The sequence below is a fragment of the Antedon mediterranea genome, chromosome 3 (assembly GCF_964355755.1).
Source record: "Antedon mediterranea chromosome 3, ecAntMedi1.1, whole genome shotgun sequence".
NCBI classification, from domain to species: Eukaryota; Metazoa; Echinodermata; class Crinoidea; order Comatulida; family Antedonidae; genus Antedon; species Antedon mediterranea.
The window spans coordinates 6,536,645-6,563,396 of record NC_092672.1 but is presented as its reverse complement, the minus strand read 5'-3'; the positions used below and the strand labels follow the sequence as shown (position 1 = coordinate 6,563,396).

The following is a 26,752-nucleotide window of genomic DNA, read 5'->3' as shown; positions in this document are numbered from 1 at the left end:
GTTTGATAGTGTAGACATAGCTTTAGTTACAAACCTTTGCTTTGCCTTTTTTGTTCAGGATTATTTGAGAAGCACAAATTGCTGTTCTCTTTCCAAATGACAATCAAACTCCAGCAGAGTGAAGGACTGCTGCCGCAAGAGGAGCTGGACTTCTTTATTAAAGGAAATCTCTCACTGGAGAAGAGCAAGAGAAAGTGTCCTAACAAATGGATGCCAGAGCAAGGTTGGGAAGATATCATGCAGTTGTACCAGATAGCAGATGATTTGAAAACACTTCCTGATGATGTTGAAAAGAATGATGACATCTGGAAGAAGGTGATTATTTTTGCATTTTGGAAAATAATGAGATATGAATGTTTGTGGTACATTCCAAAGAAGTGGCTGTAGTGTTAAAACCTGTTTTGTCCCCTTATTAGGGATGTCCCAAAGAAACTAATGTCTTAGTACTGTTTAAATTTTCCCCTCATTCATCTGATTATCTAAAATTGCTCTTTTTCAGTGGTATGACTTGGATGCTCCAGAACAGGCCCCATTTCCTGGGAAGTACAAGGACACACTCAATGAGTTCCAGAGACTCCTTCTCCTTCGTTGCTTCCGTGTAGATCGAGTTTACCGTGCCATCACAGACTATGTCACATCTTGCATGGGCGAGAAGTATGTAACTCCACCAGTTATCAGTTACGATGCCATTTGGGACCAGAGTACACCATTTTCTCCCATCGTTTTCATCCTGAGTCCTGGTTCTGATCCGGCAAGTGATCTCACTAAGTTGGCAGAGAGGTCTGGTTTTGGTGGTAATAAGCTCAAGTTCCTTTCCATGGGTCAAGGCCAAGAAAAGGTGAGTGTATGGCACCCCAGCTAGTGTTTAAATAAATAAATGTTTGTGACGAAAATGTTGTTGTCACAAAATGGATTTTACTTTAAATTATGATTGCTGAAAAGGCCATTGGATATTATGATGTTTAAAATCAACTTTATTGGTCTTGTATTGTAGCTTGATTATTTTTATTTTGAATATTATAGGTTGCTTTACAACTCTTGGAAACAGCTATTGCTCGAGGTCAATGGTTAATGTTACAGAATTGTCATCTTCTTGCCAAGTGGCTTCGAGATCTTGAGAAAGCATTGGAGCGAATCGCAAAACCACATCCAGATTTCCGTCTGTGGTTGACCACAGATCCTACACCAGCTTTCCCAATCGGTATCCTCCAGAGATCTCTCAAGGTTGTGACTGAACCACCCAACGGTCTTAAACTGAATCTCAGAAGCACCTACCATAAAATTTCTGCAAATGCATTAGAAAGTTGCCCTCACTCATCATTCAAGCCATTAATCTTTGTGCTGGCGTTCTTCCATGCTGTGGTGCAGGAGAGACGCAAGTACGGTAAGATTGGATGGAACGTTCCTTATGATTTCAATGAGTCTGACTTCCGTGTCTGCCATGAGATTTTGAATACGTATCTGACAAAAGCTTTTGAGCAAGGCGAGACCAAGATACCATGGAACAGTCTTAAGTACTTGATTGGAGAGGTAAGATTAATCAATACATTATTTATCATTTTCATGTCATTACATCTATCTATCTATAGTACTCCCAAAATCATACAAAAAAGAATAGTATTGTCGAGAATATCGAAAGGTTATACATCCAGACACACCAATGATGGTAAAACTAAAGCAGTTATTAAATTACAGTGTTTCTGTTTTACTAGGTCATGTACGGTGGACGTGCCATTGACAACTTTGATCGTCGAATCCTGAACACTTACATGGATGAGTATATGGGTGACTTCATCTTTGACACATTCCAACCATTCCATTTCTATTACAATGATGAAGTTGATTATCACATTCCAGAACTTGGACCAAAAGATAATTACACATGTAAGTAATATGCTCTGTAATTTTATGAGAGTGACACATGGAGTTCACGTGGACCTTATTATTTGAGAAGACTTGTTTTGTACTATGACCAAGGAGTGCCTTGAATCTGTGGTAATACTGTAGATATGGTTTGCAGTGCCCAAACTCAAACACTAAGTATTGGTATACTACTACATGTTGTTATTGAGTGAGTGCAGAACCGGTTTGGACTTTGCCTATTCTCACTCCTGGTTATTTTTCATTAGTGACCGAATAAATTTTATTATTATAAAAACTAGAAGGATTTCAGCATGTTGCAAATATTAACACATTAAAGACAATCCGGTACCCAAAATTATTTTTGTGAATTCCTTTTACAGTGGCAATCGAGGAACTTCCACTGGCTAACACTCCAGAAGTATTTGGACTGCATCCCAACGCAGAGATTAATTACTATACTAACGCCGCTAGAGACATGTGGTCACAACTGGTTGAGCTGCAACCACAGACAGGTGAGTCTACAACAATCAAACAAAAAGCATTAAAGAACACATTTCTTATTTCTTTTTAATTGCAATAATGTTATATTCTTTATCAGGCGAGTCTGGAACCGGTATCAGTCGAGAGGACTTTATTGCTGGTATTGCATCGGACATTCAGAACAAACTGCCTCAACAATTTGACTTGGACAAGTTACGCAAGAAATTTGGCGTTGAAATCTCACCAACAACTGTCGTTCTTTTACAAGAGTTAGAACGTTTTAATAGACTCATCTTGAGGATGTCAAAATCTCTCATTGAATTACAAAGGGTAATTGCAATTTGTTGTTTCTTTTTTATTGGTGACTACAGATTATAGTTAGGCTGTGACTTTAATATTGTTTGGCTATAATTGATAATAATAGATTGTTGTCTTTTCTCTGTACTTTCCTTTTAGCTCTTGTTTTTGTTACTGCTAATATCATTTATTTTATTTGGGGATTTATTTTTCTAGGCCTTAAAAGGAGAAGTTGGTATGAGCAACGTTTTGGACAATGTATCACGATCTCTTTACAATGGTCAGATTCCAGGTATATGGAGGCAGCTCGCCCCTGATACGCTCAAGTCTCTTGGTAACTGGATGGTGCATTTCCAACGTCGATTTGCACAGTATACAACATGGGTACATACAGTATTTTTGTGTTTGATATTACTTTGGAAAGACCAATATTTCATTTATTTATGTAAAAAGTTTTAAGAAAAGAGGAACCAGGAGTTAGGACTATTAGGTGGAGACTGTATTTCTGCAAGGAATTTTGTTTACCGTCTATTCAGTTTTGCCAAAGCCCACATAATTGAGTGAAAGTTTCATGCCTGAATATAAACTAAATATTCTTTGTTTTTCTCTCTTCTCAAGGTGAATGAGAGTGAACCAGCTGTGATGTGGTTGAGTGGACTTCACATACCTGAGTCATACTTAACTGCCTTAGTACAGGCAACCTGTCGTAAGAATGGATGGCCTCTGGATAGATCAACGCTCTATACTAATGTTACACAATACATGACCCCTGATGAGGTCAGCGAGCGTGCTCATTCTGGTAAGTTACACCAAATGGTGTAAATAGTTATAGTTGTTTGATAAATTCTTCATACTATTTTTTTAATGTATTCTACATTCTATTGTGCACTCATACATATCACATTATTAATTGGTCAGCCACAGCTAACTTGTGTGCATCTCTCATTGGTATTTCTTACCAGTGAACAGAGGCAGACAACCACTATTCTATTCTGACAATACTGAATCTTAATTTTTTAGGGTGCTTTGTGTCAGGGCTTTATCTAGAGGGTGCCGCATGGAATCGAGAGGATAGTTGCTTACAGCGCCCTCATCCTAAGCAGCTGATTGAGCAACTTCCAATACTGAAAGTTATCCCGATTGAAGCTCATAGACTTAAACTACAGGTACGCAACAAAGTAAAAAGCTCTATCGTAGCAATCTGATAGCTATCTAAAGTTATCTGTCTATGTGTGTGTGTGTGTGTATTACAGTATATATTGTGGATCAATGTGTTTTAGGTTTATTTGAATATCACAGATAATTTTCACAATTTATAGTCCATATTGTCACGGTTACCACTTTAATTTTATTATTTTCCAGAATACATTTAGAACACCAGTGTATACAACATCACAGCGACGTAATGCTATGGGTGTTGGCCTGGTGTTTGAAGCAGATTTAGCTACATCCGAGCATACGTCACACTGGATATTGCAGGGAGTTTGCCTGGTGCTAAACACAGATTAATATGTTGGCGAAAGGCCACTTGCTAAACACACGTGAGGGTCAGACTTATCAAACATGCTCACTTTTCATAATAACCTTAAAGTTAAAATGGATGACCTAAATAGATACATTGACCACCCCCAATTGTTTATGGAATATTCCATTTTAATGTCACTTTGACCGAAAATGTTATCTAAAAAAATATTTACGGTACCTGAAAAAAGTATTTAATAGGGAAGACTGGAAGCACATTATTTTAAACAGCTTTGTGGTTAAAAATTTTTCTGAGTAACCTATTCAATTTTTTCATCTTTTCATGTTTTCGGGGGCAATACATCTTTAATATTTATTATCTATCTGTTGTGTAGCAGTTATAATAATTATAATAATGTTTGATAATATAGCGCAAAATGAAGGGCTGAACAATCAACAGGAAAAAAAAGGAAAAAGTTAATGTTGAAAGTGATATATGTTTCTGCTTTTCAAAGACAATTTATATACTAGTTAGTTTCTCATTTTTAGACAATTTCATTTGTATATTGAATACTGTATAATACTTATATTCTTATGTATACCATAGTGTCATTAAGAGGAAGTTTTGTCAAAATATAGTGCTCTGTCATTTTTGTAAAAATCCTTGTACTCGTATATGCCGTAATTTTAAAAAAAGGGAATCTTAGTACAGGGAAAAAAATAGGAAAATGGCCAAATTTCGACCCTTTTATTTTTTTAGTTTTTACATAAATAGTGACTATGACCCTATAAGGTAATGATAACACAATATATGAGCATATATGTATATATTATCGCATAATTATTGAATTTTAAAAAGTAGATATTTTGGCCATTTTTTTGAAAAAAATCCCTGTACTATTAGTATTTTTTTTACATAACTAGTTACTATGGCTCTATAAGATGATAATAACACAATATAATTATGCGCATATATGGCAATATTATGGCAGAGTTATTGAATTTTAAAAACTGGATTATTTTTTGAAAAAAATCACTGTACTATAGTACAGGAAAATTTTCGGAAAATGGAAAAATTTTGCCCTTTATTTTTTACAAAAAAAGTTAATATGGCTCTATAAGATGATGATAACACAATATATGCACATTATGGCATAATTATTGAATTTTAAAAAGTGGATATTTTGGCAATTTTTTGAAAAATGGCCAATTTTCGACCTTTTTATTTTTTGATAAAACTGGTTACTATAGCACAACATGCGCAGAGTCGACTAATGGGTTCTGCGCATGTCAATTGTGCTATAGTAAGCATTTATGTCAAATATGGTTATGATAGCACAATAGTACATGCGCAGAACCCATTATTCGACTCTGCGCATGTTTATTATGCAATAGTAACCATTTATGTTGAATAATGGGTTCTGCGCATGTCAATTGTGCTATAGTAACCAGTTTTGACATAAAAGGTTACTATAGCATAATAAACATGCGCATGGTCGACTAATGGGTTCTGCGCATTTTAATTGTGCTATAGTAACCAGTTTTATCGAAAATTTGCCATTTTTTTGAAAAAATCCCTGTACTATAGTACATGGAAATTTTTGAAAAATGACCGATTTTCGACCCTTTTATTTTTTGACATAAATGGTTACTATTGCATAATAAACATCCGCAGAGACGAATAATGGGTTCTGCGCATGTCAATTGTGCTACAGTAACCATATTTGACATAAATGGTTACTATAGCACAATTGACATGCGCAGAACCCATTATTCGACTCTGCGCATGTTTATTATGCAATAGTAACCATTTACGTCAAAAGTGGTTACTTTTGACATAAATGGTTACTATAGTATAATAAACATGCGCAGAGTCGACTAATGGGTTCTGCGCATGTCAATTGTGCTATAGTAACCAGTTTTGACATAAATGGTTACTATAGCATAATAAACATGCGCAGGGTCGACTAATGGGTTCTGCTCATGTTAATTGTGCTATAGTAACCAGTTCCCATTATTCGTCTCAGCGCATGTTTATTATGCTAATCAAAATAATATTATCTACACACTTGAAGAGCTAAAACAAGAACACGTTTTGTTGATTATCTAAAAACTTTGCTTTATGCAGTTGAGACGTTCTTTCATGACGGGGCAGTATAGTACAGTGAAATTATCCTTTATTTATTGACTATGGCTCTATAAGATGATGATAACACAATATATGCGCATATATGGCAATATTATGGCATAATTATTGAATTTTAAAAAGTGGATATTTTGCTCAGTTTTCTAAAAAATCCCTGTACTATAGTACAGGGAAATTTTCTAAAAATAACCAAATTTTTACCCTTTTATTTTTTGACATAACTAGTTACTATGGCTCTATAAGATGATGATAACACAATATATGCGCATATATGGCAATATTATGGCATAATTATTGAATTTTAAAAAGTGGATATTTTGCTCAGTTTTCTAAAAAATCCCTGTACTATAGTACAGGGAAATTTTCAAAAAATAACCAAATTTTTACCCTTTTATTTTTTGACATAACTAGTTACTATGGCTCTATAAGATGATGATAACACAATATATGCGCATATATGGCAATATTATGGCATAATTATTGAATTTTAAAAAGTGGATATTTTTGTCGAAAAATCCCTGTACAGGAAAATTTTCAAAAAATGACAAAATTTCGCCCTTTTTTATTATTTTTTTACATAACTAAATAATATGGCTCTATAAGATGATGATAACACAATATATGTGCATATATGGCATAATTATTGAATTTTAAAAAGTGAATATATTGGCAAAATTGGGCCTTTTTGTCATTAGGGCTGGATGGGGGAAAACCTAAAATGTATTTTTAACACTCAAAATATTTAATACAGTACAGTAGAAACGAAATAGTTATTTGTCGTTTATTATATTTCTTTTTGAAACAGACATGAAGTATAGGACAATAGCAATTAAGGAAAAATTAATTTAAAAATCAAAAAGTTCACTAAATTATTATTTTGAAATATATTAATGCTTATTCGGGATGATCTAAGCATAAAAAAACCACTAATTTCTAAATGGTCCTCTTTTTGGACTGGCATGAAATAATATAATAATATTAATTATTTATTCAATTAATTCAGTTAATTTTTAAAAACTGGTTCAAAAATAATAATTATTATTATTATTATCACTGTGGAATAATTAATTAGTATTATAAGTAGATACAAGACCTATGAATTTAAGGACCATCTTAACATTACTTTAACCTGCTGCAGTTACTGCAGTATCTACATTTAAACTTTTCCTAGCGTAATCAATTCACACACTGTTTGTTACAGTGTCTGCTTAATAATACTCTACATTGAAATCATATATTTATCATCAATTTTAAATATGTACTGTAGTTACTGCAGTAACTGCAGTAATATTACTAGTCCTGATAAAATTCATCTACAGTAATTCTCTGGGATTATAATGTTGCAATTGCAAATTTATTTCAAACTAACTTAAAACCTGAAATGCAAATACGCTCTAGTACTCACAAAGCGAGTTGTTATTGTTATATAAACATATCAGTACAAAATGTTCAACATTACATTTTTTTGGTTAAGTAATTATGCGAATGTTCGTCCAGAAAGAAGGATTACTCCGTTGAAAACAGGAGAGCAAACAAAAAATCAAGAGATAATCAGCTTACGATGACAGATAACCCCTGATGGAAAAAAGAAAATTAAAATCAAAATGAATGTGCTTTAATGGATGGATGTACCATGGAGTTATAAACAGCTCCATGGATGTACAAAGGCACTGTATCATGGCTTTATAGTCTTGCTATACACACTGGGATAGAACATCATATTCTGTGACTTTTGAGCTAGCTGGTTGCAAGCATCGAGTTGTGATTACAATTACTTGCATCTTTGCTTATCTGCCATCCATAGTATATCATCTGTTTTTAATTTATTGGCCTACTGTAGCCTACCACTACTAGACAACAATGTGTTTATTTTTTGTTATATTTGTTTCTTACACCATTTTAATCAGTAGGGAGTCAATTTATTATGGTATTAAATCTTCCTAGAAAAACCAGTTTTGGGAGAACACTGACAAGGTATGTCTAGGGTATGTATGTACTGTACAGCAGGAAACATCTGATGACCAAAGAATATTATTGTGTGCATGCAGGGAATTTGTGACGCATTTCCTTGGTTCTTGTCACAGTTTTTAACCTGGTGAGGTTCGATAACACAATGATCAACATCAGTCATCGCAAATCGAAACCACCATAATACTATGAGTCGACTTAGCAGACTCAGTCTAAGACTTTGATATAAAAAGAATGATGTGCCCAAATATAGTAGTCACATCATCATGTCATGGGCATATCACATTATTTTGTCACATAAAGTTTGATAGTGTAGACAGAGCTCTAGAATAAAAGTAAAAATCCCACTTACGGTAATTTCATTCTCATAAACACCCTCATCATGAAGAAAGGAATTAAAATACAAGCAAATCCAACAAAGAGCAGCAGGAATCGATTCAGTTTTGGAGTGTTAGGCATGTTAGACTTGTCTAGAATGACGAACCCTAAACCGCCAATTGTAAAAAGAAAACTAGACGCCAGTCCTTCCATAATATATTGGCCGTTAACTCTGTATGGCATAAAGGCAACCTGTAGGAAGACAAAAATATAAATATTAAGAGTGAGTTAATTTCAACAAAATAAATATATCAAAAGATACTACACAGCATTAAAGTAATCAATTTATTTATTCTGTCCTATAACTGAATGACACTTTCAGTGCTAAAGCATTTGTTTTTAAAGTCTTACATCAAGGTAAAAGACATGTGAAACATGCGATTGCAAGTGATTTTAATGTTGCTCTAACAAAGGATTAAATCCCCTCTACCAGCTTAGATGTAAAAATGCTGTGTTCATAGCTTGAAATTATTATTGTATTATAAAGCATTTTTCAATAAAAAAGAATTATATATATTGCTAGTGTATAAGCCAATACTTACTGGTTTCTGGTGGCCATTTTCATCAGTGGTTGAACCAACACTTGGGGGTTCAACAATTACATCATAGATGAGTCCTGAAAATAAACCAGAGAATAATTAATAGTAATAAAAAAAGTTGACTTTTTAATGACGCACCCTAACTGTCCTTTTGTGGTAAAAAAAAAGTTAATATAGGGCCTATATATAGCCTAGAATAGTAGTAAGTAGGGCTACTTTAATACTTGACTTCTATTAGTTAGTATAGTAACTTGTATGTTAACCTAAGGCTAGGCCTAGGCCTAACTAAGTAAAGTAAGGCCTAGCCTAAATATTTATTATTATTATACTCTAGGCATTATGATTATTAATAAATCAATAATTTGCTATGTGTGCGCTATCATTGCGATATATGGTGTCCTAAAACTAATTGTTATCAAAATAAACAGTAAGATTTTGACAAAATTGTAATTTAGAATTCTAGGCCCTTCAGTAAGCAAACTTCTTTATGAGCCATATGGCGGGGTGAGCATACTTGAGTCGTGTGCATAGCAATACGTACGTGAATGCATATGGATTGGCATAATTAGGCCTAGCTAAAATGACATTTACATCAAGTTTATACAAACCTCCAGTAACTAAAAAGTATGAGCCTAATACAATTGCATAAACTGTCATTGCTCCGGGTGATTTTAGCCACGATGGCTTCTTCAAACGAAGATGAGGACATTCTAAAACAGTGAATGGAAGCGAAAGAATTGTCTCCATTTTGAGTTTTTGAGCCACGTAGAAAAAGAGTTGCCAGAAAATTGACCTTGTGTGACGTAGCTCAAATATGGTGGGCAATTTGTGACAAAAAGAACAAAACGGTCATTGTGAACTTCATTTCTTTTATTTCATTTTATTTATTCCACATTCATTTAGTCATCAATCACATCATAAGTGCAATACAACAAGGATCCTGCAATAATCGTGTTTTTTTTTGTAGGACCCTTTTACATATGAACAATATAATAAGTAAGTATAATAACTTAGATAAAACAGTCATTTCCCATAAACAAGGTTTTAATCAGCATATAGTGATAAAAAGTATTTTTTGACCTGTTTTTTTTATACATTTATTTTGTTTCTTCAAAATAACCGGTTTATTATCACCATTATAAGTGAATTCTTTCCAAATTATTAATTTTGGTTCATATATGTGTAATAAACAAACAAAAGTACATTATAAATTATACATCTCGGTTTCATTACACAAACAATTAATGTATTGAATATATACCATTTGTGCTTTTGCTCTTTATTTTTGTTAAAATAAAGGTCCGATTTCGCTTGGCCAAAATAAATTAAGGGGAATTCTATAACTCACTCACATCCATTGTCTCTCTAAATTCAGAATTACAGTACATCTATGATAAATTTAGGATATGTGGTCCACAATTCAATTCATTTATCATTTGACTCAACAGAGATAATAAACTTTCCTATTTCGTCATCATATATAACGAAAATGTAATTTCAGTTTTTAGTATATAATTTTAAATTTTCTACTAATTTTATCATCACAACAATATACTCACATGTAATTATATCAATTAAAAATCTAAAAACATTTGCGGAGTGACGCTTTGATGATCTCATCATTGTATCGCTCTCTATACGCGCACGCAAAAGGTGCGCGCAAAATAGAACGTTTTTCCCATTGTTACGTCACAATATACATTCGAAAAAAACAAACGAAAACAAAATCCAAGCGTTGTGAAGTCAGAATTATTAAATTCTTCCAACTGTGAACAGTGATTTTAAATTGCTCTGGCCTACATTCAAACGAAATAAAACTGCACTTACTTTTCAAATAAATTTTGAAATACGAAATATCGATTCTTATTTACATTTGCTATACTTATATCAAGTAAGTATGGCTAAGTATAGGCCTAGGCCTAGGCTATATTTAAAAGAAGATTTTATGCTTCTTTAGAGGAGGCCAAAGATGAAGGTCAGATGACGGTGAGATCAAACAATTTTCACACCACTATTTTACTCGAACTTGTTGAACAATATTTATGTAGTAAGCAAATATTTTTGCAATATTTTAAATAAATAAAACATTATGTATTCTCTAATGTTTGTATAAAGTAGTAGAGTAAGTATCTCTTTAATAAGGGACACTTTCTTGTGATGCGAACGACCGGGAAATATAATTATTTTCAGATACCTCGGGTTAGGCCTTGCTTAGTTCAGATTGCCTGGTTAAGGGGACACTTCGTTGGGTCCTGATGGTTTAATCTAATGTCATAATTTGGGGGATGGGTTGAGGTGTTTAAAGATGATCAACACAACACCTCTAAAATAAAGTATGCGTCACAATTCGATTAACTTGAAAAAGTACAATTACATAGATATCTATTCAACCATGGAGGTATAACCTCCATGATTAAACCACATCACGTAAAATAGATGTTTGATTGAAACAGAGTTACGACCCGTAAGGTAGCGGAACATGGGAAAACACAACACTTTTATACAGTACTTTGCATTTTATTTTATTCATGAATGAACACATATAGACCATTTGTACTGTAACGTTAATAATGAATACAAATAAAGAACTTGTTTGCTGGTTGTGCCAGCTTTTTCATTCCTACCAATTTATCTCCGATTAAAAGAGAAACGAACACACTCTACAAGTTCAACAGTACTTGTTTTGGTTTTTTAACAAGGACCAAAATTAAGCTTGTGTTGAACAATGATTGTTAGTGTTACTATGGTAACGTAACAATGTAAAAGAACAATAGAGAACGAGGTAGATGAATAAATGGTGTGATTATCGTCCACCGCGAACTCGCAAATCTTGTCTATTGTTTTATTTAAACACTCCTACTTAATTTACACAGTAAGATAGGCAAATTCCGTAAAACAGTGTAACATATGTATCACACCTGTATAGGCCTAAGTATAACCTTATTAAATATACAAATTTGTAAAACATCCATCGTAATATGGCTGTTTGTAAAAGCTTTCGAAACATATTTCTTATGTGTCTGGAACCATGGAGGCCATGCTGAAACTAATTATTATTATACCTAAAAAAATATTAAATATTATGTGGTAAAGGAGGGTCCTAAGCGTGCCTAATGAAAGTCATGAAAACGGATTTAAAATATTCATTAAAAACAGAATTAACATTTTAAAAACTTTAAATAAAAGGTCAGACTACACCAACATAAAATATTTATATTAAAAGAAAACAAATACTTATAAAATAAACTTTGTTTAAACAAATATTTCATAAATATGATTTTTTTTTTTCTTATTTCAGAAATAGAAAATGCAAAGTAGTAACTTTAAATAAAAAAAAATACATAGAACTTTTGGGCAAAAAATAATACAATATTTAAAAATAATACAATATTTAAAAATAATACAATATTTAAAAATAATACAATATTTAAAAATAATACAATATTTAAAAATAATACAATATTTAAAAATAATACAATATTTAAAAATAATACAATATTTAAAAATAATACAATATTTAAAAATAATACAATATTTAAAAATAATACAATATTTAAAAATAATACAATATTTAAAAATAATACAATATTTAAAAATAATACAATATTTAATGCTGTAATTAAAAGCTAAAGCATAAAATTGAATACTAAAGTTTTTAGATTTTCTTCAAAAATCTTTAAAATGACCATAAAATTAAGAATATTTAGCAAGTGGGTGGAAGCATGGAGAAATAAGTTGTAACGTATTTCTCCATGGTATAGAGTGGGTGGGGGAAGGCAAGAAGTCATTAAATTTAGCCCCCACAGCAAATTCGTAGGCGAGCTGTGGCGTAACACGGAGACCTGAGGCCCGTGGTTTAGGAACCCTCCAACACTGAATGCTTCGGGCGTTTTTAGCGTTTTCGACATACTGTATTTAATTCCTGTTTTTCCTCTGGGCACTGCTCAGTGCCAGTGAGCAATCATAGTCGTAACGCTACTGTAGGTGAGGCATTTGACCACCTCACATGACCTCTTTATACCTACAGCCTAATTAAAACTGTGATGAAATACTGTGGTTACTATTAACAGACACAGTACTATTATTCACAACTCATCAGATCTAGATACAAATGTATTCTTAAGAGCTATTAAGAGGACAATATTATCATCAATACAATTAGAGCAGTTGATTAATACTCTAAAATCGCAATGTGATTTCAATTTGAACTTTGTAATTAAAACTACAGTAAAATAATGGACAGATTGAATGTTACTGTCACAGTTCAATGAGCGCCACAGTCAAACATAGCACAGTGAAATTAAACTTAGCACCATAATAATCGCTTATTACACTATTATGATGATTGTTAATATATAACATTTCTATCATCTTAGATCAAGTTGCTATACACAAAATTTTAATCCACACACAGTCAGCTTAGATAAGATAATAATGTGCTTAGTTCTGAGTTTTATAAACATTTGGTTCCTTGTGAACATTATTGATCAAATTGTTCCCCCAACTATTGGATATGCATTGTAGTTTATAATAATTTGTTCTCTTTTAAGCCTGGTTTCCATAAAATCGCTACACGACAGAGCGTAGCGATTCTATGGAAACGCTAGAATTTATCGGGGATCTAGTACGCGACGAGTGCTAAATATTCTTTGGTACGCGTATACGATTCATCGCCGACAAAATCGGCAAAGTTGAACATGGTTGAACTTTGCCGATTTGACTGCGATGAATTGGGGAGCCTTCCCGATTGCGTCGGCGACATCTGCGCGTGTAGCGATTTTAATGGAAACGCTGTAGCGATTTTAATGGAAACCAGGCTTAACAGTGTGTTATTTCTCAATGGTACACTATTCCATCATGTATAGATTTCTATTTTGCACCCTATATTCATAACATACATTGTTACATATATTCAATTATTCATTTGATAAAATGAAGATGGAAATAAATCTGCAGCCCCAATCAATTATATACTGTATACATGCTATTCCATAATACCCTATGCATAACACAGTATCTCACCCTCTCGCATGTAGTGTGAACACTTCTATATACAACTTTGTTTGTTTTTGCAATACAGTATTACTGTAACAACACATTATACAAACCACACACCGATTTAAATTTTTCATTAAAATATTTTAACATCTTTGATTAGCTGTGAATATAAATATCTCAAACCAATTTGATACCCACACTCACCACAAAAATTGACAGTACCATTGTGATCTGATCAAACAACATACAGACACAAACAAATCAAGCTATTTTGAATTATCCATAAGATTTCATAGTAACTATGAAAACAAAATTTGGGAGGGGAAAATTAAAATTTGTGCATGTAATTGAGCAAATTGTTACTTGCTAGACCATAAAGTATATTTAATAATTATGTGATAAGAAGAATCCTAAAAAAAATTGACTACAGTATATTGTACTACTGTACTAAATATCTGCAGTAATTTTGTTGTATTAATTGTACAATCACACAATATTGAAATCGCACAGCTGAATAAAACTGACTCCCACACATAAATTTGGTAAGACCTCCATTTCGAGAAGCTATACCACAGAATTATTTTCATATTTCTAAAAAAATATACAATTGGTAATACTGTATCATGTAAAACTGAATAAAACTTAAACCTACACATATACAGTAGAACCTCTCCTTTGGGACACCACTATTTAGGGGACACTTTCCCATGAAATTAATGAGGGGAAATACATATTTTCACACTATGACCACACAAACTCTATTCTGAGGACACCTCTAAAATACTTGTATGGGTCCCCAAGCTACTGTATTGGGAATTTTATTAAATAATAAGTATTTGTTTACTTTGGAAGATACCATGGAATTATTTGCACTATTGCATTATACTTCAGAATAGCATCACTCTTCCTTCAACCAAACGTTTCAAAGTCTCTGTACATTAAGTATCTTTTCAGTGGAAGGGGCACACTTAATCGATCAATGTTGTTTGTGTTCTGGACGATTCGTCGGATAACGTGCCGACACAGTTGAGCAAGTTTCTGTACCGATACTGGGTATGATATGAAGTGGACGGATCCGTTTTTTGAACTAAAAAAAAATAATGTTTATAAATATAAGCTACAGTACAGTTCCACAGTATATTGCCATCATCATTATCATGTATGTTCAAAACAATTACCAATTAAAAATGTCATTTTTTAGTGTTTTAAAAAATGTCATTTTTTAGTGTTTTTGGAAGTTGATTTTCATTGCTTGTGTGAATTAACTTTAAAATATTTAAACATTATGTCAATCTAAGTGTCTTTTAGAATGTCATTTTAAAGTGTTTTTAAGGGCAAGTGACATTGTAAAAAAACTTGACTTACCCAACAGCTGCAACTCGACCATCAGGAGAGAAACAGCAACTGATACTATCTGGTAAAACAGTAACAAACTTAGGGCTACTGTTGTCAAAAACATTCCAAAAACGACATTGACTAGAAAAAAAAAAATATATATATATGTAATTTGTACTCTCATTTGCACTGAAGAAGTGTTGCGTGAAAGCTCTTTCTTGTTCTGGCTGATTTTCTTTATTGTTTTGTTTATAGCTTTTTCTATCTTTATATTTTTATAATGCCCTTCATATATTTATAATGATAGCGACAACAATTATCACGACAACAATGATCACGACAACAATGATCATGATAACAATGATCATGATAACAATGATCATGATAACAATGATCATGATAACAATGATCATGACAACAATGATCATGACAACAATGATCACGACAACAATGATCACGACAACAATGATCACGACAACAATGATCATGATAACAATGATCATGATAACAATGATCATGATAACAATGATCATGATAACAATGATCACGACAACAATGATCACGACAACAATGATCACGACAACAATGATCACGATAACAATGATCATGATAACAATGATCATGATAACAATGATCATGATAACAATGATCACGACAACAATGATCACGACAACAATGATCACGACAACAATGATCATGATAACAATGATCATGATAACAATGATCATGATAACAATGATCATGATAACAATGATCACGACAACAATGATCACGACAACAATGATCACGACAACAATGATCATGATAACAATGATCATGATAACAATGATCATGATAACAATGATCACGACAACAATGACAGTGACAACAATGATCGTGATAACAATGATGAGAGCTACATACTTGTCATCTGCAACAGTCATAATGTGCGTACCAAACGGTGAGAACGCTACGTCTCGTAACCACGTATGATTAGCGCCTCCAGCAAGAATTTTTGGTGGTGGTGGGGACATATGGCTGAAATAAAACAAACATTATTGTAAACAAGGCCAAAAGCCATTAAGTCGCGTGCTACAATGCATAGTGATACCGGACCGACAGACCGACCGACCGACCAACTGACCAAAATTACTGAACATGTTTAAAAATGTTGAAATGTTTAAAAACATTTATATTTTTTAAATTTACGTGCGTAGCCTGTCACTTTTGACGTGCTCGTATAACGTAATTTCGAGTTGAAAAGTAAGTAAAGAAAACAGAAATCGGGCAAAAAGAGTGCGCAATAACATTTAACGCACAGTGCGCGCGCAAAAATCTGCGCACTCATGGCAATTTTGTAAACGCTTAAAATTGCCTGAAACGTACTCTTATTTCATCGAAAATAAATTTTGAAAATTTTAAGCGCCCGTACGCATGCGTTACTTGCGCTACGCACGTAATTGTATTGCCATATGATGATTTATGCCCTGAAATTTATGAGTACCAAATTTTATTTAATTGTGATTCATGGTTGTGAAGATATGATTACAAACGTGATTTCGTTAAATTTTTTATTGCGCGCCGTGAAAACATAACCACATCGATTCCTGGCCATAAGGAATATACTGTGAAAAATTGACTTAGCTAGATTAAACTGATATCAAGATAAGGTCAGAAAGCGATAAAACACATAGTGATACCGGACCGACAGACAGACCGACAGACAGACCGACAGACATAGTGAACTATAGAGTCGCGTCCACGCGACTAAAAATAGTTAAGATAATTCATATAAGGTTTACATATAGACAATAGTATTTAACAAATCTAAAGCCAACTATCTCAAATTCTAGTTGCCATAAACCTAATGCTTACAGTCAAGCCTGCTTACAGTATATTTAAAAAAATAAAGTCTTAAAACTCACAAGAACTCTTTCAGTACGATGCCCAGATGCGGATCCCAAATAATCGCCTTGGTATCACGAGAAGCGGTGACCAGCAAAGCACCATCAGACGAAAACTCACAGGCTACAACATCGTTGTAATGACCAGTTAACTTCCTTATCCTCTTGTATGTCTTCATATCCCATAATAGTACCTGAAAAAAACAACATTTTAGTTGTAAATGTAAAAATGTAAATAACCTGCGACGACCAACACAACTAAGGGTCCCTTCATGTTCAGTGCTGCCACCAAACAATGCCTGTTCATCTGTCCACAGACAGGGGCTGAATGGACAAATTATTCTACAATAATTATATATATTTTTTTTACTGTTTAACATGTATTTCTTTTGGGTGGAGTGGGGGGAGGGGAGGTTATTTCCATGACTGCCTTATAAACTTCTACATTAGAACAAACTATATTTTTATTCTTTTTTCTGATTTTCTTCATTTTTAAAATGTTATATATTACACTTTTTGTAATATGTATATTTTTGCTTGTTTGTCTGAGCTTGTAAACAAAACAAATTTCCATATTTGATGAATAAAGATTCTGCATTTCTGTAGTAACTTCAGTATTATAATTTAAAAATGATCCCTTACTATACTGCATTTCTTAAGATTAATATTAACTATTCAACTACAGTTACATATAATTTTAGTTTCTTTCATTAAAGTTTATGAGGCATTCACTGTAAAAACCGTGTTTGAATACAAAACATGGAGTAAAAGGTACTTTTTACAATACAATTGTGTTAAATGTATAATATACAGTAGTACCTGCAGTAGAATAATATTTAATGGATCCTAAATTATTGTAATTGTACAACTGATTCGCTGTAACTGTATTTTGTCTTTACATCTTTTATGTGTAAACTGACTTTGGGGTTGGGTCAACCGGCTCAGCTACAGTGATTAAGTTCACTTAGGTTGACCCTGGTCCCCCCAATTTCAGTTTTTTTTGTTTTGTATATACTCAAATAGACCAAATAAATAATGAAATGAAATGAAACTGAATGTGGCTACTAAATAGTACTATTAGTATAATAATTTTAAAAGAGTATAATAATTTTAAAAGGCTATAATACTACTAATAGCAATGATTAAAATAATTATACCATGATTATACAGTACTAATAACACTAATTTTAAGATTCATTTAATGTATGTTTATTATGCTGTAATAATTTTGGAATCCTCATTACATAACAAGATCATTATGTTAGTACCATATTGTCAAGGTTATAGCTAAACAAAATACAATTTATCAACAATGGTTTGTTACTAGGCAACATAATCCATATTACATTAAATTAAGAGAATTTAAATTTCTAAATACCATTAAAAATACGAGTGTGTTACTGTTAGTTGGCAGTAAAAAATCCTACCATCAAAATTTGTACAAAGTACATTAAATGTAAATATGCTGCAGATAATTCAAATTAAGGGATTTAATTACAAGAAATATTGTACAGAAATGGCTTAAGATATTATACAGTATACTGTACTAGTATTTATTAAAAAATTAATAATGTAATTATTTTTTATTGAAAGTTGTCATAACACCATTCAAAGTTAATTATGTGGGCTGAGCTGAGTGGTTCACACTACATTAAAATACTGGTAAATTTAATTAATTAAAAACCTATAAACCTACCGCACAGCCATCACCAACTGATGCAAGCAGTGATGCATCATGTGAAAAGCCACATCCACGAACCGGTCGTGTGTGGCCTTTCAGCGTGACGATCATGTTACCATCATCTTTCATGTCCCATACTTTTAACGTTCGGTCTTTGCACGCCGAGAGAAGGATCAAGCTGCCATCGGGCGCGAACCGAAGGTCTGTTATGGTTTCATGGTGATCAGCCAACACTAGTTTTTGTTCTGAAAGAAATTAACATTTTAATTTTACTATATTGATCAGATAAAATAATGCAATTTATATGCTTCACAAAGACAATAAAATATATAAATACACAGGAAATTAAACGAAGATAAGAAAGTATACAGTAAGGGTTGTTATCATCTCACATAACATTAATCCCTGTCTAGTCTTCACTATCAAACAAGTGTGACATCATATATGGCCACATCACAATTTTTGTCAGAATGAGTTTATCATATACAAATAAGTGCTTTGTGTTCTGAAGGTGACCTCTGTAAGTGTAATGGTTCTTCAGTATTTGATCAATGAACAAGTTTTATACAGTACTACTATCTACCTCTATTAAGGAGACACCTTGGACACCCAACAATTTAACAAGGAATAGGGATAGACAAATGTGATAAATTTGAAAAAAGATTTGAATTCTTAATAAAAAGAACACATTTATCTAATTTTATTGTATGTTTGATTAGACAGGAAATTTTTTTCATCATAAATAATTTCTAAATTATATCAGTCTTGAGTTTAAACATAATCTTTTTTCTTATATAACACACTTTAGTACCTCTTGTTACGTCATAAGTAAGTATTTTTCCATTCTGTAAACCTATCGCCAGGATAAGCTCATTTTCACTTTCATAATTGTATTTATGGTACACTTTGACATTCCTCCACTTCTTCCGCGGCACTGATGAACCAAACGCTATTGAGTGCACAAAGTCTGGGCAATCAATTTGTTTCCATGGCTTTGGAGATCCATTTTGGTCTGCAACGATCCTAGAACCGTCATTATTCCAACCTCTAAAATAAATTGAAATACATTTTTATTAATGTAATACTGTATATACAGATAATTATTTTTAATGAATTTTAAATATATTTCTTATAACCAGAGACCTATAAATTAGTTTATAGGTCCATGTTATAACTATACTCTCTTCTTAATATTAACATCTTGATAAGGAAGACAATTTTTGATTAAAGTTTATCTATGTCACATATAATAATAAAATCACCTAATTAGTAGATAATTTATTGTTATAAATTATCAAGATTGCTTTTTAATTTTTTCCTTACTTACAGTATATTATATTAACAACAATTATTGTCGTTCCCTTTTGTAGAGTCAATGTTCTAAAAAATGGTTACATCAGTAGATTAAGTTTATATTATAATAAAATAATACTCAATTTCATATAGGGACCATGTAAAATTTATTCTACAACACCTGTGTTTGTTTGAACCTATTTATGCAATTATTTTAAGCAAGTATATTTTGTTTACATACATACTGTACATACACTGTTTATTATAATGACTATCTTCATTTACTTCTACATTGAAAACGACTATAACCACACATTATTGCAGTAAGATATAGTTACTGCAGTAACTGCAGTGGATTACTGTTGACATGATCCCTTTAATTAGTGCCAAAATTATTCAGTCAATAGAAATAAAAAACAATGTAAAAGAAGCTTACACTTTGGTCTTTTGTTTGTTCCACTGTACAAGTCTCACTACTCTGTTACCACATGACCAGGCAAAATATTTACAATTGTGTGAGAATGCGACATGCCATGTCTCGTAGTGGTTAGTATCTAAAGGTCGTAAAACCTGTGCAGTTGGTCTGTTGTTTCTTAGTTCGCATATAACAGGCGCTTGGGCTGAAAATCAAACAATTAATAGTGTATATTTTTAATACACGTTTTCACTTTATTTACCATACATGTAGGATTCATACGAAATCTTTTTTATATTTTAAATACATTACCAATAATTACTTTACAGTATCTAGCATAGAAAATAACAATTAGTTAATCATTTTACATTTGCTATAAAAATTACAAAATTCATTTTGTTCAAAGATAGAAAATGGTTTTACATTTGCCTTAAATTACAAAAGTCATTCTGTTGAACAATAGGAAATCTTTGTTACATTTGCATTCAGTTATGGAAGTCATTCTGTTTCCGTTAAAGCTGATCCTATTTACAGTTCTACACTAGTCATATCATTATACTGTGCACGTTCACCATGCTCAATTTTCAAAAAGTTCCAGGGATAAATAGTTTTATTGAGGTCACAAATTGACCTGTTCCGCTTCAATCAATAGTTCATTAGTAGTTTTTTATAAACTGCAGGTACATGTAGACAACAATACCAATAAGTCTGTAATCTGTTAAAAAAAGTATCTTTGAAGATTCCTAAATTTTTCTAAAATAAATCAAGCAAGTAGCCGGGGTTCGTTGGGTTTGAAACAACCATATTTTCAAGCAGCGAAAGTGCTAGTAAATAGGCCTAACTCATGACAATTTTGTTGTCCAATCCTATACCTAGCCAGATAAATTAATTTCATCTACTAATACTAATAGTAATAAATAGGCCTAAATTTATTTTATTTGTTTTGGGGGGGAAAAGAACCCCTTTTTAAAAATCTTGGCTACAGACTTGTAAATACTGTACAGGTACAGTAATGTGGAAAACGGTAGTATAGATTTCAATTCACAGTAGTCTAATTTTTATATAAAAATTATCTTATAAATGTATATTATCAATTATTGTAAAAGAGACTAGTCTTTTCATTTTGAAATAAAAATATTAAATTATATTTATCTTTAGTCAACACTACGGATCAAGTGCAAATATTTCCTGATAAATAATAACGACAAGGTCATATCAAGAAAAAACAAGGTCACATCAAGATTTATATTGCAATAATCCTTCTATTGTATGAGTAGTAATATTCAGTGAATTTTGTTGTAACATTTATTCATCTAACCATAGAGAAATTCTCCATGATCTAACTCTAGACACTATGTATGTTGACAGGTACTGTACAGTACATTACTCCACACTAGCACCAACATAACCTATAAACATTTAACACCACATACTACAGTATGTACTTAGCTTATCTGAATCGACAATTTATGTACAAACACAAAACACACCATCATTATTACTGATTGGTTACTATTGTACTGTATCACATGTTGTTCATTATTAGTTTATTTCTATTGGTCAATCATTAGTGAAGTGAAATTCTATTAATGGTTTCTGCAATATTGAAGGTTCACGTTATAGATTACACGATTTTCGTGCTACGGAAGCCATCTTGCTGAGATGACAAACAGTTGTGACCAGCCGAGCATAAAAATAACAGCGTTTTCATGGGATTTCAGGACACCATGATATTAATTAAATATCAGAAAAACAATTTACTGTAATGAAAATGTTTTTAAAAGATCGGCCTTACATTGTACGATTGAAAACAAATTATAAAATATATTTTCCATATAAAAAACACCACTCTTTTAATGACATAGACTAGATAAAAAAAAAGCAGTAGATTTATAATTTAATTAAATAAATGGTTTATATTTATTACCTTAGCAAGTAACAGACAGTAGGTGTGCTTTCAACAAATGAGTGTTTTATTTGTTGAAAGCCTGTCTTATTCATCAAAACATATAAATTATTAATTATTAAATTACCGAAATGATTATTATCTTTAATTACAATTTCATGAAACACAATGAATACGCAATAATATAGTAGTAAACTATTAGTAAATACAAAATAGTAATTTATTGGCATCATAATAAACTTTAAATTAAATAATAAAACACCAAACAATTTAAAAATAAAAAAGATTCAAGATTCAAGAAGATTCAAGATATTTTATTTGTCCATAAAAATGGAAATTCACTTTGCTTGGTAGATTAAAACAACAATATTGCAACAATTTAAAAAGGTGCAGTATTATTATAACAGATTAAAAATACAAGATAAAAAGTTAAAAATACTGTTAAAAATGTAAAACTATTAAAAATTGCATTAACGTCTTACATTAGAATTAAAAATATGAATGCTATTTACAACGAAGGATTTTCTAGTTCTACAAAGATTTGCTCTTGGAGGTCGTAGCCTAATGCCTGATCTATTTAAGTTATAACAGTAATGTAACGGATGAGTGGGGTCTTTCATAATATTGTTTAATTTTTTTTTAAATACTCTTTTCATAGATAAATGAACAAGGCGTTAGATCAGCTTTAATAATACGTTGTGCAATTTTACGTGGTCTCTCAATATTTTTCTTATCATTTTCAGTAAAGTTACCATAAAAACATCCAATGCTAAAAGATAAAATACTTTGAATACTTTGATAAAATAGAATTAAAATAGTGTTATCAACTCTAATTTGCTTGAGTTTTCTGAGAAAGTAGAGCCTTTGAGATGCCTTCTTGGAAATCATGAGAGAGTTTGACTCCCATTTTAATTTATTGTCAATTATAGTACCTAAGTATTTGTATTGGGTTACTCTTTCAACCTCGGTTTCTTTAATAGTTATTACATTATGTTCAACTGCGGTTTTACGAAAATCTATTATCATCTTTTTGGTTTTAGTAATATTAAGTATTAAGTTCATATCCTCACACCAATTAACAAACTACTAACACTAGGCTAGCACTCTTCTCTAATTTTTGCCTATCAATTTTGTGATGATCGTCAACTAATAATATTGACAAACAATACGTCATCATAATCATCAATGCTGTTTGTTTTTGTCTTTTTCTCTAGCAGGTAGGGCCTAATTTAAAGGCTACGGACAGTTGAGTAACATTTTAGTACCACCAGTGACCAGTATTGCAATAAATGTTTCTTGAATAATGTAAATTGTACTATGGATATTCCAAAGGTTATCAATGACAATCTTTTATACAATAATACTATTTCGAATCATAAAAAAAGCAAAACCGGCGGTAGACCTACATATTTCAAGGTGGCGGCGGCCACACGGTACTATAGTTACGTACGTAGCATAACCCTGTGTGGCTAGCTAGGCTAGGTAGGCCTATAAAACATAAAAATACTTACGAATTTCATCTTCGCCTGACAACCTATTATTCATTTCAAGTTGTCTATCTTATATTCTAATATATCCAATCTATATATTTCAGAGCAAACAAGGATTCTATAGATAAAAAACCATAAAAATAGAACCAAATCAACGTCTTTTGTGTGTTTCTGTAGGCCTACTCTCTCGGTCTTCTCTCTTGCAAATAATGCGAGTCGAGTCAATTCTGCACGCTCTCGATCCCCCGGCATGACGTTGTCAAACGTCGTCGTATGTGTGTAGTTTTTTTCCCCGCGGCCTCCTCGACATTGACCAATCACAGATCAGAATAGGACAACACCCACCCATTCATAATTTCACAACAAAAACAAATAGAAAACGATGTTGTAAAATGTATTGTATTTTATTCTATATCTGGATTATTAATATGATTCAAATTCAGACACCAGTCTTACTGGTGAAAACAACATTTTTAGTATTGTTCATATCAATACTGTCATCGGTATATAAAAACCTGTTATTATATTCTAAATAAATTTACAGTACATATGTTATTGTAGACTTGCCACAAGTTCTGTAGTTACTGTTTTTTTTGTTAGTTGTCCACCAGACGACGTTTCGATTTTTGTCTGAAACTACAGTTGAAAATATTTATCTTTTTACTAATATTAAGTCAAATCCCTGTCTAGAACATATAGACTATGTGTACGTGTGTGAACAAATCTAAAACCTGCCTAATCAAAAATCTTTATTTACACAATATATACTAGGCCTATGCAAGTTTACAAATAATTATAACAGGACAAAGTCTAAATTTCAGGTTTCATTTCATTGTATCTTTTATTAGTTAGATATTGTTGATTCGGATTCATGGAATCTTTTCCTGATAATAAAACATGAATCATTATCAAGCTCTGTCTACACTATCAAATTAGTTTGACAAATAAAAAGTGTGATGTGCCCAAATACAGTAGCGATATGCTCAAATATGGTAGTGATATGACAACATCATGTCCATATATGGGCACATTACATTTTTTTGCTACAGAGTTTGATAGTGTAGACAGAGCATCAGATCTGTGGGTGAAATGTTATTTCACTGCTGATACGTTGACGACGTGGGTAGTAGACATACAGGGCCATGCCAGTAAACAACCCAATCAAGGCAACTACCACACCTACTGTCAGTCCTAAATAATGACAAAAAGAACAAGAAATATCAAAAAAGAGTGTTTTAGTATTAAAAACACTTCAACTGCTCAAACAGCTGAGCATAGTAGGTACGAAATTTGGCCAAAGTTAATGAGTGGAATTATACTCAGAAAGCAAGAAATTACAGGTACAAATATATGTAACAGTGACTGTTACTACTATTAATGTTTGTGAATACACTATTACATGTTTGCACCTTAAATGCACACAAATCCACATATGGATCATTTCTAATTTAAAGACACTAGACCTACGTTTTTTTACCTAATTTAAGGTAACACACTACATTTTATGTAACAATAAATACTATATGGACCTATTGCGATAATTTGTTTTCGTCTTAAAGTGTTTAAAAATGTTAAAAATAATTTGATTTTAATAATTTTGGCCTGCTATAAATCCCAACAAGCATCGCGCGCAGATTGATATTATCATATTGTGATGTGATGCACACACCCACGATCGATCGCGTGAAAGTTATATATTATGCATTATTTTACAAAACGTCAAAAATTAGAGGTCTTTAATTTTACTCAAATTGTTGGGGCTAGGTGTTGAATGCCTGTACCTAGTTTCTGGTTTTTTAACACTTCAATTGGACTTGAACCATTTTCTATATTTTCCAATGCATAACACTGATGTAGAAAAAAACTTATGGCGACATGAAGTACTACAATCAGCAACATACTTCTACCATATCTAAAAGAAAAAAGAATTAATAGGCAATAGTTATTGTGATGTTCCTTGAAATCCGTATAAGCTATTTACAATTTCATTTATAAATAAGAAACGCTGGTATGTAATTACCATGCATTTGTTGAAATTCTTTTTTGGGGGGAATTGATGGGTACAGTGCCAATTTCATGCTCGACCATTAATATTTATTCTATCGGCACGGTTGAATAAAGTAGGAGGAGTTTTCTATCAATTATACATGTTACCCCTTTTTCTTTGTTTTGCCGATAGACAACAGAGATTATGGTCAACTATTGAAAACCTTAATTTTATTACTACCTAGGCTTTTTTTAAATTAAGCCTATCAAACCCAACAAGGTATAGATTTACTATTTATTTGACATTATTAAAGGTACTGTGTTAGACCCCAGCTAGCAGGGACTTACTCCATGACCTAAAACTATAGGCCTAGCTAGGCTAAAAAAAAGAGTAAAGCCAAGGCTTGGTTCTGTTTTTTACCTAACAAGAAGCAAGTAAAGTAATGCCTGAAAGTAGCTTAGTTCATTAAAACTTAATTCTCAGCATTACAATACAAAACAGAAAATATATAGGCCAGTTTTGTTGCAGTTCTTCCAAAACTGGAAATATATATCACTCAACTAGGCCCTATTGTAGAAAAAATAAACAAACTTCCTTAATCATAGCACGCCCTCTATAGCAAATATCTATTT

At 32.1% G+C, this 26,752-nt stretch overlaps 3 protein-coding genes and 1 long non-coding RNA gene across 4 annotated transcripts in view; 1 reads left to right on the top strand and 3 right to left on the bottom strand.

The window, feature by feature from the left end:
- LOC140044694 (dynein axonemal heavy chain 10-like) overlaps positions 1-4,931 on the top strand; it is a 33,889-nt gene extending 28,958 nt beyond the window's left edge. The window contains exons 60-69 of the mRNA XM_072089320.1: positions 59-315; positions 500-838; positions 1,024-1,530; positions 1,713-1,884; positions 2,244-2,375; positions 2,462-2,673; positions 2,857-3,024; positions 3,259-3,439; positions 3,661-3,806; positions 4,003-4,931. Coding sequence (XP_071945421.1) covers positions 59-315; positions 500-838; positions 1,024-1,530; positions 1,713-1,884; positions 2,244-2,375; positions 2,462-2,673; positions 2,857-3,024; positions 3,259-3,439; positions 3,661-3,806; positions 4,003-4,149 — 2,261 coding nt within the window. The 3' untranslated portion in view covers positions 4,150-4,931. The remainder of the gene's footprint in view (positions 1-58; positions 316-499; positions 839-1,023; positions 1,531-1,712; positions 1,885-2,243; positions 2,376-2,461; positions 2,674-2,856; positions 3,025-3,258; positions 3,440-3,660; positions 3,807-4,002) is intronic.
- A 2,083-nt stretch (positions 4,932-7,014) lies between these two features.
- Positions 7,015-9,926, bottom strand: LOC140044693 (oligosaccharyltransferase complex subunit ostc-like). The gene is made up of 4 exons (XM_072089319.1): positions 9,741-9,926; positions 9,136-9,209; positions 8,568-8,785; positions 7,015-7,822 (listed from the first exon to the last, which is right to left on the bottom strand). Exons 1-4 carry the CDS (start codon positions 9,877-9,879, stop codon positions 7,804-7,806), a joined length of 450 nt encoding a protein of 149 aa, XP_071945420.1. The 5' UTR covers positions 9,880-9,926; the 3' UTR covers positions 7,015-7,803.
- A 5,011-nt stretch (positions 9,927-14,937) lies between these two features.
- On the bottom strand, positions 14,938-24,371 carry LOC140043468 (WD repeat and SOCS box-containing protein 1-like). Its single transcript, XM_072087982.1, has 8 exons — positions 24,155-24,371; positions 20,759-20,942; positions 19,841-20,076; positions 19,045-19,274; positions 17,370-17,542; positions 16,369-16,482; positions 15,496-15,606; positions 14,938-15,217 (listed from the first exon to the last, which is right to left on the bottom strand). Exons 1-8 carry the CDS (start codon positions 24,186-24,188, stop codon positions 15,040-15,042), a joined length of 1,260 nt encoding a protein of 419 aa, XP_071944083.1. The 5' UTR covers positions 24,189-24,371; the 3' UTR covers positions 14,938-15,039.
- Positions 24,372-24,513: 142 nt separating this feature from the next.
- Positions 24,514-26,720, bottom strand: LOC140044691 (uncharacterized). Its single transcript, XR_011844481.1, has 3 exons — positions 26,541-26,720; positions 25,915-26,045; positions 24,514-25,324 (listed from the first exon to the last, which is right to left on the bottom strand). It is a non-coding gene; the product is annotated as an uncharacterized lncRNA (long non-coding RNA).
- Positions 26,721-26,752: the final 32 nt, after the last annotated feature.

What these genes read in the sequence shown, in the direction of transcription:
- LOC140044693 (XM_072089319.1), bottom strand. Translation starts at nt 9,879, where the DNA reads ATGGAGACAATTCTTTCGCTTCCATTCACTGTTTTAGAATGTCCTCAT. An exon ending in ATACTTTTTAGTTACTGGAG is followed by an intron (nt 9,210 to 9,740) that starts GTTTGTATAAAC and finishes GTTTATTTTCAG; the next exon opens with GACTCATCTATGATGTAATT. An exon ending in AAAATGGCCACCAGAAACCA is followed by an intron (nt 8,786 to 9,135) that starts GTAAGTATTGGC and finishes GTCTTCCTACAG; the next exon opens with GTTGCCTTTATGCCATACAG.
- LOC140043468 (XM_072087982.1), bottom strand. Translation starts at nt 24,188, where the DNA reads ATGAATAATAGGTTGTCAGGCGAAGATGAAATTC. An exon ending in CAGTTGGTGATGGCTGTGCG is followed by an intron (nt 17,543 to 19,044) that starts GTAGGTTTATAG and finishes TGTTTTTTTCAG; the next exon opens with GTACTATTATGGGATATGAA. An exon ending in ATCGTACTGAAAGAGTTCTT is followed by an intron (nt 16,483 to 17,369) that starts GTGAGTTTTAAG and finishes GTTTTATTTCAG; the next exon opens with CCATATGTCCCCACCACCAC.